The 15,723-nt window shown below is 40.8% G+C and overlaps 1 protein-coding gene across 5 annotated transcripts in view; it reads right to left on the bottom strand.

Annotated features, from left to right (window-relative positions):
* Positions 1-15,723, bottom strand: part of MAD1L1 (mitotic arrest deficient 1 like 1) — a 348,097-nt gene that overhangs the window by 301,788 nt on the left and 30,586 nt on the right. For all 5 annotated transcript variants that reach the window (XM_064389851.1, XM_064389849.1, XM_064389850.1 and 2 more), the window contains one exon: positions 10,811-10,897. In XM_064389851.1, coding sequence (XP_064245921.1) covers positions 10,811-10,897 — 87 coding nt within the window. The remainder of the gene's footprint in view (positions 1-10,810; positions 10,898-15,723) is intronic.

Raw genomic sequence — 15,723 nt, forward strand, 5'->3', positions numbered from 1 at the left:
AACAGTATTTTTGGCTAATATAAAATTGAAGTCCTAGTCCCTTAACTGCAAGGCTGAGACCCCAGTGCTGAGTCAGTGAAGCACAGAATTTACTGGGATGTGGCTCCAATAAAAACATGACACACTCTATTTGCTTTCTATAAGGAGAAAGTTCATTCTGCTGATGGTTTGTCTTCTCCAAGTACCCAAATCCTGCTCTCAGAACAAACTGGACAGTCTCTTTCTCATGGGTGCTAACAGCCCTTCCATCTCCTCTGCTTCCTGTCCCAAGTGTGCCCACCACCTTCTCTCTCAAAGTGTCCAATTGATGAATCAAGTTAAACTCAGAGCAATTGCTCCCAACCTGCATTTAGCTGGAGGCTTTTCCCTCTCCATCACTGGCCCTGTGCCCACACGTGTGTCCATCTGCTAATCCTGTCACTGGGCTAACAAAAGGTAGCACTGCTCCTCACAAACCTGGCTCTGCTGAGTCTTCTGTGAATCATCAAAATGCACTCTGACTCCAACAAGCTCCGATTCCCACACCAGAGCAAGATTTGTAGAATGAAAAGCAAGGCTTAAGACCCAGATGAGCAAGTTCAACTCAGTAAATTGGGAGTGTGACACAGCCAGACAAGCTGTGCTGCAATTCTGTCCCTGGTGGCAGAGGATTCAATGGGAGGGGATGGGAGCAGCCCTGCTCCACACTCCCAGCTACCACAGAAAGAGCTACAAAGTGATTTCAGTCGTGCTCTTTAAGTAGATAAAGATGCATCAACATAAATTATGCTTTTGGTTTTAAAAGGTCAATTAATGTATTGTCTCGTTAATTTTTACCTCTAATGCAAGATGCACAAAGAAGGACTTTTTCATTAGGATAATTCATGGAAAATGTGCTGTTTTGTCAGTAGAGACCCATTAAAAAAATAAAACCTCACAGCTTTTTTTAAAGCATACACTCTGTGTTATTAGTTGTAGATGTTTTGGACTCTATGTACTGCAACTGCCATAGGCTAGATCTGATAATCTCTTATTTGTACAGTCAGAAAGGGACACATTTTGGTTTATTTCCATAAATATTTCAAAAGCTTTCTCTGGCTGAGAAACAGAGAGCCTCTTCAGTAGTTATTCCAGTCATAAGAATCTGATTGTTGTTGCCTGAATAAAAGGAAAGCTTGGGGGATTTGTTGTGGGGGTTTTGATGGGATTTTTTTTGTGTGTGTTTTTTGTTACTGATTTCCATCTCTTAACAGTGAGAACATATTTTAAAAGTTATTAATATGGACATTGTTTTAAATATTGAAAATATGCAAAAACAGCCCATACATAAAATATGACAAGGAAATTACATTTTGCTGGAACTCTGTTCTGAACTCTAACAGAGCACCATGCCCCAGCTTTCTTTCTGACCACACATCCAACCCAAACAGGCCCTCTGAATGTCACATCCCACCACAGGTTAAGGGAAAAAACAAAACAAAAACAAGCCACCAGCAACAAGATCACTGGACCAGTAGGATGCATCCCTTCTGAACCCATCTCTAACTCTATCTCCTTCCTAAGGAGGGACACATTCCTGCAACAGAATGACTGCACTGAGAAATTGTCAACATTTCTTCTGAACAAGGGCATGGCTGAGCCACTACTGCCTGAAAACACACCAAATACTGTTTCAAAGAGAGGCAGAGAGAGGAACTGACTATAAACACATTTCCCTTCTGTGATGCCCATGCAAGAACTAAGCTGACTTAGTTGGTCTGACTTTGGGAATTTAAACATCAACAAAAGAATTTTTTTTTCAATAAATTTCATTCAACAAGAAATCTTGAGGACAAGGCTGGAGAAATGAGGAAGCACCAGCAAGGCATGAACACAGCCAAGATCTTTCCAGTATCTAACATAAGACTTTATCAGCTCCATTTTCTAAGAAGGCCTTGCCTTGACTCCTCCAAACCAACTTCTCCTTCCTTAACCAGATGCCTGAAATGCATCTGATGCTTCACCAAAAGCTGCAGCAGGGCTGCAGCAAAAGGTACAGGTGGGCCAGAAAGATGCCCTGAGGGCTGGAGAACCTCTACAAGGACAGGCTGAGAGAGCTGGGGTTGTTCAGCCTGGAGAAGGCTCTTGGGAGACCTTCTTGTGGCCCTCAGGTGCCTAAGGGGGCTTAAGAAAAGGAGGGACAGGGACCTTTTATACGGGTAGAAAGTGATAAGACCTGGGGCAATGGTTTTAAACTGGCAGAGGGCAGGTTTAGATCAAATGTTAGGAAGAAATTCTCTACTCAAGGGGTGGTAAAGCACTGGAACAGTTTGCCCAGAGAGGCAGTGGATGCCTCATCCCTGGAAGTGCTCAATGGCAGGCTGGATGGGACCCTGAGCAACCTGGTCTAGTGAGTGGCATCCCTGCCCAGGGCAGGGGGTTGGAAATGGGATTTTTAAGGTCCCTTCCAACCCAAACCATTCTGTGATTCAAGCTCTCCACAGGAAGAGTTTCTGAAACAGCCATATTCACATCAAGATGTTCTACAGCTTCTTCACTTTCCTTTCACTTGTAACATTTTTTAGCTAATTGGCTCCAGAATTTATAATGCTGGTGACAGCAGCCTGGCTGTGCGAGGCAGAGGAGGTGGAGGAGGAGGAGGGGAAGGCAGAGCAGCTGCCAAGGCTGCCGGCACCATCTCCTGTTCTCAGCCAGTTACTGCACAGCCCAGCCCCAGCCCGGGATGCTGATGCTCAGCCAGGCAGCTCAGGGTATCTTATGCTTAGAAATATCACAAGACATCTTAGGAGGTTTTATGCAGACTCCAGAAAAAGCAGGAATCCAAATATGAAGTGCAGCTAAAACCACTGAATTTTGAAAAGGAGCAAATTAAGCAGCCAAGGAGGGGGGGAAATGCAATTACAGCAGAAAAAACTGTGTTTCACCATTAGCATTGCACAATAAGAAGGTTTGTCAGGCACCGGTTTAGCCTCCACATGTTCACATCCGTCAGCATTTCCATGATAAATCCTAATTTTCGCCATTGTTGATCACATTGAACTAAAACTTGGTATGCAAGTTTTTAGCACAGATGCTCAAATAAATTATGCACATTAGTCATTTAACTTTCAGAGCAGCAAGAGAAAGCTGCTTTTTGGGAGGGGGGTTGACTGCAATTTATGACAAGTTTTTTTTTTTTGCCTTACACAGCTAAAAAAGACAAGCAGCTCACTTCTTGAACAAACTTTCCGAGCAGTATGTCTTTTGTATAGATGATAAACTTTGACAGTAGGAGAATATTTATGACTAATTAAATATGCCTTCCCACCACCAGCAGTGATATACCTTCAGTATTTTGCTCTATACATTCACAGGTGCATACAAGCAGCCACAAAGAATATTAAACACATAATGAAAATACCAATAACAGCAGCCTGAAGGCAGCAGGCAGTAGAGACAATCCAGATGAGAAATTGTTCAAGAAGCAGTTAGTTATGGAGCTGAACAAAGTGTACATGCAGATATGATCAACTGATTGAGACATCCCAGGCCAGACAATCTATTTTTCAGGCATAACCATATTCTGTGCAGTATTTGAACTGACACCACTTTACAGCAAGTTAAAAATCCTACAGAATTCACATTTACCTTGGTAAAATGTCTCTGTGTATTCTGGCTGTCCTCATCAATCTGCTCAAAATAAACAATATCAACAGTACCATAAAGTACTTTAGAAAAATCCATAGTCTGTTTCAAAACTCCTGTTATTACAGCAACTACAGTGGGTGTTCAAATAAATGAGTACAAAAAGACAAAAAATTCATTCTGCATTCTGCCACCAATCTTCCTCTGGCTTCCCATGACTGCTCAGGAAAGCTGTATTGCAGTTCTAGCATTACAAATTAAGAGACAAAACTGTTAAACACAGCCTTGTTTGACTGTTGATGCCCTCTCATGAAACAGCTCAGGAGCCACAGTCACTACTGCCATTTTAAGATTCTCTATGGGAAGAAACAGATGTGTATTTTGGGGGAAAAAGGAACAAAAAATTCTTAACAGGTATGGGTAGATAGGAATTAATGTTTATTTGCCTTAAAAACAGTGATGTGCAGAGTAGGCAGGATGCAATGTTTGTTTTCATTCATGAGGGGAGAAACTCCTGTCACTGGATAAAGTGACTCAGCAGCCAGGAAAGCACTCCAGAAACTGAGTCCAGACTTCCTGGGCTCCAATCATCTTCCTCATTCATGGAACCACCCTGGTGACTTCAACACTGACTCCAAAGATATTACCAAACTGATAGGCCCCACTCTTTCCAACTCCCATCAAAATTTTCAAGGCATGCTGCCACACTGCAGAGGAAAAGACAGATCCTAAGAACTGGAAGTCTTAAAGCACTACAATTCCCAGAGCTCTGTACAAAGCTTGGCAGCAGGCTGAATATATGGTTTTACATAATACTACTGGTTTCAAAGTGGAATATTTCTGTACTGCTGCCTACTGCACAGCTGAGATTACAATTCCTCCCTTTGTGTTCATATCACAAATATAACATGGATGTGGGGCGCTCTGCCCATCAGCCTCCTGTAAATCATTAATTTGATCATAGCATCCCTCTGCTAAGAAGGAAAGAATAAGAATAATGATAATAGTTAATAAGTTTTGACTTCTAATTACTTCAATATCTAGATATTCATTCTGGTTTCTGAAAACTCTGGACTAGTATTAAGATACATCTATTTCATCTAGAATTTTTAGGAATTTTAATCTCGCAGAAGTGAAAGATTTATAGGGTAGATGTGAGTCATGCACAGGAGAGATGCAAGGCAAATTTCTCCTTCCCTAAGTTTTACAGTGCAGCTCCAACCACGGTGTCTGCTGTACCACACACTACCAAGAACAGCCTGTGCTTCCTACCAAATTAGCTGGTTATTTTTACACATTTTTCTGGTCAATAATGCCCACTGCTACCAAGGGAATGCCGAATCAGCATCTCCAGATGAAATGAAAGCTATCATTCATTCCAGTAATAAAGAGATGCACAGACATCAGGGATGTTGGTAGGAATACCCAGGATCAATCACGACCCTGGAACAAGAAGGACTATTAAGAACAGAGTTAAATAGCATCTACAATTATTTTTTTAATCATTAGAAGTGATCAGAGCACTGAACAGAGTGCTCTCACAGATTATTCTTGAATGTTGTCCCAGGAGCACCGTCAAATAAAAGGTAAGAAACCAAGTACTAATATTTGCACTGGTTTTGCACTCTACAGTCTCCACAGAGCTCCAGGCTGAGACGATGGTATCATTATAGCTTTGTCTATCCCCTCCAGGCTGCTTTTTTTGGCTTTTCCCTACATATTTTCTTTTTAAATACAGAATGTTCCATGAGCTCCAGAACCAAAGTTGCCTGGTTTCCTGTGGATCTCTCTCTCTAAAGGTGACTCCTGACTCAAGCAGACCTCTTGTTCTCATACCAAAATGACATGAAACATGAAAAGCATTAAAACAATGCCAGCAACATTACCATGGTGCTCTCAAATGCCAGGAGCCTTTGGAAAGCACGGAATAGCAAAAATGATGGAATGTAGTGCTGCCAGGGTGTGAGGCCAGAGCTCCCTAGTGCTGCCTGATCTCCAGATGGGAGATTCCCAAGGGTCTGTTTGCCTGCAGGGCTCTGATCCCTGACATGACCTCAGGGCATGGCCTCAGGATGAAGATCTCTTGGAGATGGAGATGTGACTGCCTTAAACTTGCTGGAATTCATTATTTTTGAGACCTCCACCATCTGCCAAGCTTGACAGAACACAACTTGCAAGTTCAAAAGTGTAGGGTAGGCACAGACAAATCTCATCTACATACACACACAAAGCACAGTAATAAGCCTCACTTCCTCAGGAAATCAGACTAAAAATGGCACAATCATGAAAAGCAAAGGTCTGGGCAAAATCCCATGTTTTTCAAATTGGAAGCATAAGTCAATGTCTTGGCTAAATTATTTTTTGCTTTCCTATTTTCTGCTAACTATATGATAGGAAAAAAATAGAAAAGCTTTGTATCTACCTAATGAGGGCCATGAATAACCAGATGTTGCTCTAGAAGGTTACTACATGAATATGTAGATTGGTCACTTAATGAGACCCTATTGAGTACCTTCTGGTACAGAAGGGCAGGAAAGACCCATTTTGGAGAAAAGGAAAAGCAGCATCTACAGTCATTTCTTCATCATCTCACTCTGGAAAATGAATGCAGAGCCTGCCAGCAGTTAATATTGCCCTGAAGCACTGTGAATAAACATTTGTCTGATATTAGGTACACAGACACCTCCATGTATAAATCAAGGTGCAATGTGCCATATAAATGAACAAAGGAAGAAAAAAAAAATCCCTACCTAATCCTATATTAGACATTAAGTGCTTCTTTTGATCAAAAAATAACTCATAAAGCCTATTAAAAAGCTAGCACTTCTCTCTCTGTCAGATAAAAGACACTTCACTGTAATTAAACTTCTGTCCAACTTTCCAGAAGATTAGGGGAAGAAGTCTGACAGGCTCTATTTGTTTTTGTGACTGACATTCATTGGGACACCCAAGGAAAAGAGAGGTTGGGCAATAGATTTACAACACTTCTGATCTAACAGCACTTATGAAGATGGACAGTTCTGGGCTTATCATCACTCATTCTTTTTTTCTGTTAAAAAAAAATCCGTGCTGCCCAAGTCTAAAGCATTTTCTGTTCAGTTTGCAATCTACATTCCCTGGTCTTCAATGGTTTGGGGTTTTATTTCATTTTAAACAACAAAACACACAGCAGGTTGTTTGGGTAAATCAGTTTTACATGATTTATATGAATAAAGGTGGTAAACAGCCATGTCTCTTAACAGAACTCCATGAGTACTTGCAGAAGGAAAATCCTTTTTCACACACATTCTCTGTGTCCCTTTTCCCACATGAAACAATATGTCAAAACACATGGCTGGGCTTCTGACACGAGGTGATGGGAATAAGCCATCAGCTCTGGGATCTCAACACCAGACCCAAGGATTTACTGCTCTTCCATTTTCCCTTCTGTCCTTCATCCTGCCCAGAACCAACTTCACCTATGTGTTTCCTTGTACTTGACCTTCCACAAGATATCTCAAGGTCCAAAGTCAATCCTGCACTTAGACCACAAGAGCAAAAGTAGAAATTATCACTTTGGGAGGAGCCACAAGTAACCATTTTCATAGCCTGTCTTTCAGAAATGCAGCAAAGCTCAAGCCACAAAGCAGCATCATTCCTTCACGTGAGCCATCTCATAGGACAACATTTCAAATTCCAGAATACTGTGCCAGGATTGTTTGAGGAAATCTCTCCAGAGAGATCAAATATGTAGATAGGAAGCAGACACAGTAAATGCAGCTTTTCTCACTTTAAAAAATAGTATAATTGCTACATCACTTCTCCATAAGAGAAAAGTTTATGAACCACTTGGCTGACTTTCCATATTCCAAACTACAACCACCAACACATTTCAGTGTACCACACCCACAGCAGTCACAGCTGGGGGGAAAATGGGCTTTAACTAATGGTGGCTGCATGGTTAAACTGACCCACTAATTAAACGCCTTCCTTCCATTACCTTTCCCTAAATAGCAGAACAGGTACAATCCTGCTATCAAAGTGGCCCTGAGCAATCTTCTTTTGAGCTTTTGAACCTTTGGATTGTTATCTTTGCTCTACAGTTAAAAAGCTCCAGAACACTTCCTGCTGCTGCTGCTGCTGAAAGTGTAATTTACTCTATTTATAAGACTTCTAGCAACACACTCCAAAGCAGCACTGAGAGTCCATCACGCACGATTAATGGCACTTTCAGCTACATTACTCAGCCATCCTGAAGTTGCCAAGAGAAGTGAGCTGCTGCCCATGTGTTCAGTGCTAAAGTGACCCTCCTCTTGCCCCATGCTGGCACCACAGGAAGGTTTTCTCCCCTTAGCAAAAATAGCAAGCTCCGAGGGAGTCGACACAACTCAGACGTGTAAACAATCACTGTTAAAAGAAATTGATTTAAACCTACTGCTCAGAAAATTCAGTCCTGTGGTTCTGTGTCTAAAAGTGTCCAATGTGAGTGATGGAGCAAATAGGATATGCATCATCATTTGATCTCTGGGAGGCCTGGAGACACAGGCTACACAAAACACAGATTTCAGTGCAGATCCCCACGCAGGGAAATACCATGGCAAAAATGGGTTTATAGTAATTTTGTCTTTGTGGTGGGATCACCTGTATTGCCTTTTTAATTACAAAAACACTGTCACCAAAAAATGCACAGTAATAAATGGAAAGCAGATCAAGAATGCAAAAATGAGAAAAAAATAAACTTTCTGTTTGGTGAAGCCATTTGGAAAAGATGTTTATCAACCATAATTCCTTACTCTAGATCAACTACAGGACACTGGAAGCAGAAACAGCAGCTGGCAAGTGTCTACCCCAGTCACAGGGAAAGCATCACTGGGAATACAAACCAAGATGATTGCAGTGTAAAGAGAAAGAGAGAATAATCAGCTTGCACACCCCTCTCACACACACCTTCCAGGCACGCTCCTGCCTGTGTTTAAAAGCTTGGTGATGAGCACACACATCCCCAGTGCACAAAGATTCAACATCTGCCAGGTAGGGAAGGAAGCCATGTAATGCCTTTACCATGACACTCAAAAATCTCTTCTACTGAACACAGTTTTGCACTGTAGCAACAGGTGAGCCAGGATTATCTGTGATTCTCTCCTTTGTTGCCATAAAAATTAATTCAGATGTCAACTTGTGATGATGTTTTCTTAAGTATCTGCCAATTCATTAATTTTAATGGAGAAAACTTCAACTTCTTAGGGAAGACACAAATTTTGTGGTGTTTGTACTGCTCATTGCTCTACATACACATAACCACTGATGTTATAAATCAAACACTGCACTATCAGCACCAAAGACAACATATTTCAACTAAGGGCAAAATAACCTGTGGCTGAAAAAAAAAAAAAACAATAGAAAGCTGAATAAGTGCTGGGCTTCATCACTAGAGGGAGGCATGATCACATATTAAATTACTCTAATACACAGGCAATTCCGAACACAATTATGAAACAAATAAAAGAAGACCATCAGCTAAATCTGGAAAAGATTTATGGAAAGGAGAAAATTAGGTTTGCTTCCTTAACAAGGTTTTATTTCCAAAAACTCAAAACCTTCTGCTGAGAACTTTCAAATCACTTGTAATGAAAGGTTTTTAAAAATTTATCTTATTGCCTTCTTTTTAAGACAGAATAAGGTATGTGATAGAAGAAAGTCAAAATTATCAGTTTCAGAACTGACACATGAGGAAAACGTTAGAATTTTAATTTGAGCAGCTTTACAGCCCATTTAACTTGAAATCAAAAAGTAATTTTAATCATGTTTTTATTTTTAAACTAAATTGGCACAATTATATCTAGATGAACAGGCACTACCAAAAAGCTGCTTTTTCAACAGACATTTCCCCTTGGCCATTAATAAATTTAGAAAAAGAACTTCTCTGAAGGGCTGTGAAAAGCAGCCTAAATAAAAAAAAAAAAAAAAAAAAACAAAACAACCCAAATCTGTAACTCAAACACTACAAACACTACCATCATTCTTTTATTTTATCATTTAATCACTTGTGGGTTTGAGGGTTTGCTTGGTTTAATATACAGAATGTCTTTTTTATATTGGTTAGATATTATTTTTTCTCCCCTGTAAATTTCACAGATAAAACCACACAATAATTTGGCTGGCTCACTCCTGGGAATTCACACTTACCTAACCATTTTACAAGTGACTAAACAGTTTCATTAACAGCAGCAGCACAGCCAAAACTTTTTACCGCCCTGCCTGAATCCTGCCCATCATTAGGAAGGTGGAGCCCAAAACAGGATCACCACCTGCCTCAGGAGACACATCAGGAAATGCTGCCCAGACAAGCTAAGTGTGCCCACCCAGAGCTCAACAGGGCATTGACTGCTCTGCATTCAGCATTTTTACACCAAAGGCTGACATTCCCCACACTCCTGTGGCTCAGCCAAGGCAGCCTCAACCCTGCAAACAGTCCAGGGTCTTTTTGAAAGACAGAGGTATTGCTTTCAACAAGAATGGCTTTAACAGAGGGCTCCTAATGTGTGGAATTAAACAGGGAAGCAAGAAGATGTGCACTGAGGGTGAGAAGCACTGTCTGGCATGCTGTGGAACTGTGTCCAGAAAGGCTGTGGAACCAGGACAGGCTGGAAAGTTTAGCTCTGGCAAATTCATTTCCCCGTTACACATTCACTCCCACAGGAGGACAATGGTTTAAACACCCTCATGTTTCAAGCACACATCTCACTCCATAAACAGACTGCTCCTCTCAAAGCCTGGCAGCCCTTTGCCACCAGAACTGCAAACATCCTTTTCCTTCACCATCTCTGCAACCTGGTCCTTTTAGCAGTCAAATCCCAGTGCTCAGAGCTCCTACTCCCTTTCCCATACCCAGATGGATCCTTGGCACATTTTGCTTTGTGACATTTCCTTTCCAGATGAAATGGTCTGGGGAAAGCAACTCATTTCCCCCTGCAAACACTCATAACATAAAGCTTCATTAACTCTTCACTGCATCATCCACAGTTATTCATCTTTTTCTTCCAGCAAGGATTTCAGTAAGCAGAAAGCCCTTTATCAACATGGTAAAGAATAGAAGGTGGCACAGAAAGCTCCATGGAACTTCAAGGAAATATAAAGAGCTGGTCTCAGTTTGCAGCCCTTGTTTCCTTTCTCTGGGCTTTAACATAGCAGGGTCTTACTACCAGCATCCCCTCCTGGAGTCACTCACCTGTTCATGAAGGTGGAATTCTGCTCTTTCAGGGCAAGCTCCCTCTGCTGCAGGGCCACAATTTGCCTCGAGAGATCATCAGGTGTCCTACACAATTAAAACAAAATAAAAATTTTTAATGAATCATTGGTTGCAAATCTGTATTCCACACACAGCCATGGAACAGCTCTCACCAAAAGCAGCCAAGGTGATTTCCTGGGGCCAAACCTGTTGCAGTCCCTTAGAACAACACACACCTGCAGCCTCTCCAACTCATAAAATCTAAAGCCATCACAGGATGAGCATAGCATTAGTAGTAAGAGGGTAAGAAAAGGAGGAAATAAATCAAAATGCAGACCGTACAATCCAACAACTCTGGTTACTGCTGACCACCCTGTGAGAGTGTAGATGTTCAGGTACATGACAGGTGACTCAAAGCAGTGTTCCCACAGAGTTACCAGCGTGCTGACTTCAGAGTCCTTCACACACACCATGACTCCAGAGCCACAGGAGGAAAAACCAGAATCCCTCAGCTCTGGGTAACACTTCAGATGTCACTGATAAACTTTCCTTGTCAAAGAGATCAGAGATTTTTACAGACCTGCTAGCAACAACTCCACAGAAATAGGTTTATTTTTTCATCCAATCCAATGACAAATGCTTAAAGGTAATGCAATGGGATCAAGATAACTCCAGACTGGCAGTTCCATGGACCACATCAACAGCCTCTGCAGGAGGAAGCTGCTCTTTCAGAGGCCTCTCTTTAAGTTATAAAAATAAAAAATTGTCTTGAGCATCAGAAAGGTTTTTCCACCCTAAAACAGAAAGGAAGGAAGCTGGAAAGGGCACCCCTGTATGAACTGGGTGCATACATCCCTTTGCTCCACCAAGATGCACCACCCACAAGGGAAAGAGTAATCCAGACCTTGAAAGGGCTTTTCACAGGGAACAAGTGGGGAGTCAGTTTTGCAGCAGTGAAATCCGCAGACACACAGTCTATCATGTGCCCAAAAAGCAAGTCAAGGTTCCACTGCTGCTGGCAGATGAAAGCAGGCCTGGTCAGAGTTTACATATTGAAATACAGAGCTGGAATGAGGCTGCTGCCACTCCAAAAACTGAACAGGGAGAAATGCCTCGAGCTTGATCATTGGATTCTGACTGGATCTAGGACTAGAGAAGCCCTTTTTCTGATGAAAATATTTTTCAGGCAACTACTCACATCAAAAAAAAAGGCACAGCTTTTTCTCTTTAATCATCTGTCACTTCCAGTTGAGTGAAAATTAGTTAAACGCTGAGTTGGTGCAGATAGAATTCAATTTTGGCAACCCCAGCTGAAAGATTCCTGCGTTTCACTTCCAGAATTACAAACCTTTATCCTTCCTCAGCAGAAAATTTTGAGGCCTCTAACACCACTTGTGTTACATCCAAGTCTTAATAGTCAATATACAGTTAAAGAGATGGAAATGTTCTCCCATCAGACAACAGAGGCACAGATTGCAGCAAAGGAATCACTCAGGACAGGACATCACACTCACTAGCCAAGGGAATTATGAGAAGAAACCAAGACACAACATGGAGATGGCTTGGCTAAAACATCTGAAAATAAAATTCTGTTAGCAGAGAAAAGACAATTTTAAGCCAACATGCACCTGGATTTGAAAATGTGTTGCAGCATTAAATAACATTTCAAAGTCTTGTAGCTGAGCCTAAAAGGATCCTTAACTTGAGCAGTTCACCAGCTCTTTATTGAGGGCTACCAATGGCTGGGCATCAGAAGGAACACCAGGGAAATGGACTGGGCACACCTAAGTCTGTTTGGCAAGAAGCTGGAAGCAGACACAATGATTTGCACAGGAAAAATCTTTGTACAATGTAATGCCAAGTCAACAAGGCTCTGAAAAATGCAGTTGTAAGCTTCTAATAAATCACCCAAATACAGCAGATTTATCATAAGCATAGCTAATATCAAGCAGCTCTCTGGTCATGTTGAGTGCCAGCCCTCAACACCAGTGAAATAATTTCAGATTCTTTTTTTAACGTACAAGCAAAATATATCTGCCTTGATTTTTTTCCTTTTTTTTTTTTTTTTCCCCGAAATTCATACCATAATCTATTAGGACTGAGATCAGGAACTGAAATTAATCCAGTAGTAAAATGAGAGAGTACTATAAAAGCCACAGATTTCTAGTAATGACAGCTCCTGACCGATTTCCAATAAAAAACAATCATCCTCATCTGTTCAGCCATTCAAACCAACAGTCAGCTTCCAATCTCAGATCCAGCAATTGGCAGCTTTAGGTCTACACTCAGTTCTGGACAATGTTTTATTGGCATTAAACAGCTTTTTTTTTTTTTTTCCTTTCTAAGTGGAGCAGCATAGCTATGTAACAGAAAACAAAGTCCATGGGTATTAATCCCCTGTAAGAAAAGTTCATTTTCTGTAACACTAAATCATATCAGGTGATCAGAGCCAAAGACACCTTTGCATGCACCCTGCTGTCCTGAGAGGTTTCAAGCCTGGTTCCAAGGTCTACACCCTATCCTGAGCATCAGCAGCTTGGCAAAAGCCAAATTTCCACAGATCCAAGCAATGGAACGAAGCTGCATGCACAATAAAATTAAATCAAAGCTTTCAATTTGAAGAGAATTGGTCAAGTCCCAAAGCACTGCAAACAGCAACCAGCTGTAACCAGGCCTCTCGTTGGCGCGAGTTTCTGCAAAAAATGCCATGCAAAGGGAGAAACTTGTCAGCATCCCAGCACACAGCAACATGTTCTGGCCTTGAGAGCCTTGGCTGATGTCTATAATTTTTGCTAAGCTCTGTCCATTCCCTGTGGAACAGTTGATATCAATAGCAGTATTAGAAAACCAAGGAATCTGCTTTAAAAGGTTCTTTGTAACAACACAGCTTTCCAACACTGCTGGAATCATGGCTTGTTGAGGGAAGTTTGAAACCCTGTCCTGACCCAAAGAGAGCCAGAACTCCCTTTCTGAAAAGCTGAGCAGTGCCACTGTTTGCAGGCAGCTTCCTTCCCCGGGGAGTGACCACCAAAAACCCCACAGCTCATGTGCACCAGCCATGCAAAAACCTGCAAAGGGACCAGAACAACCCCATTCAGGGCACTGTGTTATCAAACTGATTCATGTGCTTTGTAATCATAACGTGCACATGAAGAAATTAAAAACAGGCTTCCAAAATGCAGGAGCAAATCCCTGCCTTCAGTTCCCTTCTCCTGGCTAAGGCACAAGGAGCTAAAAGCTAGAACGTTCTTACTCTGCCCCACCTTCCCATCTGAGACCTGCCCCTTCCTTAAGCAAAATTCATAAAAACAAACACCTGAATTTAAGTCAAATTTGGATGAGGTTTTCTTTTGCCCTAAATGAGCAAATTAGTCCAGCACTTCACAGCACAGCGAGGCAGAAGGGAACAAAACTGCTGGCAACCAAAGCTCTCTGCCTTCCTTGGAAGCACAGATAATTTGAAAAGGAGCAACTTAAGAATGATGAAAACATAAAACCATTCAAATGAAGTGAAAAATTAACTTAATGGGATGTCCAGCCAAGTCATACAATAACTTTTAGTGCCCACTGTCACACTTTTTAAACTTTTGAGGAAAACAGCTGATACTACTTTGTATGCCTTTTTTTTAACGCACACAACTGACATTTCCCAGGATTTGGAGGAACACTCTGTTCTTAGTTAAGGATCTATTACCATTTCAGGATAAACTGTGACAGTTACACACTGAGAATTAGCTGTCGAAGTAACATTAAACCAAGACTCTCTAAGTAGCTGAAAATGTTAAAGAAAAATTTTTTAATTTATAATTTATCAGAATGTCAACTTCTTATTGCTTCTATAAAATGTTTCAAAATGCACAGCAAAGGAAGAGTTTTGATCGTAGCTAGAGATCAGACATTAAATTTTAAGTATGGAAGTGCAAGACAAAAGTAAAACTAAAGAGAAAAACAGGCACTTCATCAACTATGTTTGGAGGACAGAATTGTTGACTGCTTTTTGTTTAATTAAATTTGATTCAAACTACCAAACTAATACCACATTTATAAAACTAAATTACTCAGAATTACTTATTTTTGAAAGTCTGCTGAATTAATATTTCTCTTCACAGATTTAGCTCAGTATAAATACACAATGACAGGCTTGGTTGTCTCGACTAAGTCATATTAAATTGAAATGGAACATTACCAGATTTTTGGCACAATATTTTTAGTTTTACACTTAAACATCATTAACTGACAAAGACCAGAGACCGACTTTATTATTAAAGTGTGTATCAAGAAAATAAGACACAGAAAGGGAGCCCACATCTGCTTAATTCTCTTCCATGAAAAACTATTTCCAGGTGTTTTTTGGGGTTTTGGTTTGTTGTTTGTTTGGGGTTTTTTTAAGGTAATCTCCCAGAAGTAGAAAATATTTATTTTGTTCCTTATCTTTTTTTTTTTATTATGTACAAGGAAATGTAACAAGATTCTGAAATTCTGCTCTTCACAATAAGATCCTTTTCTACTTTTATAAAAATAATTTGATCTTCTTTTTAGGCAGGAAAACAACAGCATCTGAAGAACAAACAGAACAATAACATGACAACAAGAGAAGATTTCTGGAAAGGCAGTTTAGTTGTTTTAAATATTTCTGTATGATTAGAAAGGCCATGGAATGCCTGTAACAGTCTTTTCCTGTATGTTTGAAGTGAGTCTCAAACATCCTCTTTGTATATTTGATCTCCTCAACTGCTTTAACTCCTCTAGCTCTGGTTTACAGGACTCCTGTCTATCTCTGAAGCTTCACCAAGTCCAAAAGCAGCCCAGCTCCTGGGAGGACTCACCCTGCAAGAAAGTTCAGCAAATATCAATAATGACAAGAGCTCATGCAGACTTCTGGGATACAGCACAGAGTCCTTATGTTTCGTTTG

This window comes from Passer domesticus, chromosome 15 (assembly GCF_036417665.1).
Source record: "Passer domesticus isolate bPasDom1 chromosome 15, bPasDom1.hap1, whole genome shotgun sequence".
Classification (NCBI taxonomy): domain Eukaryota; kingdom Metazoa; phylum Chordata; class Aves; order Passeriformes; family Passeridae; genus Passer; species Passer domesticus.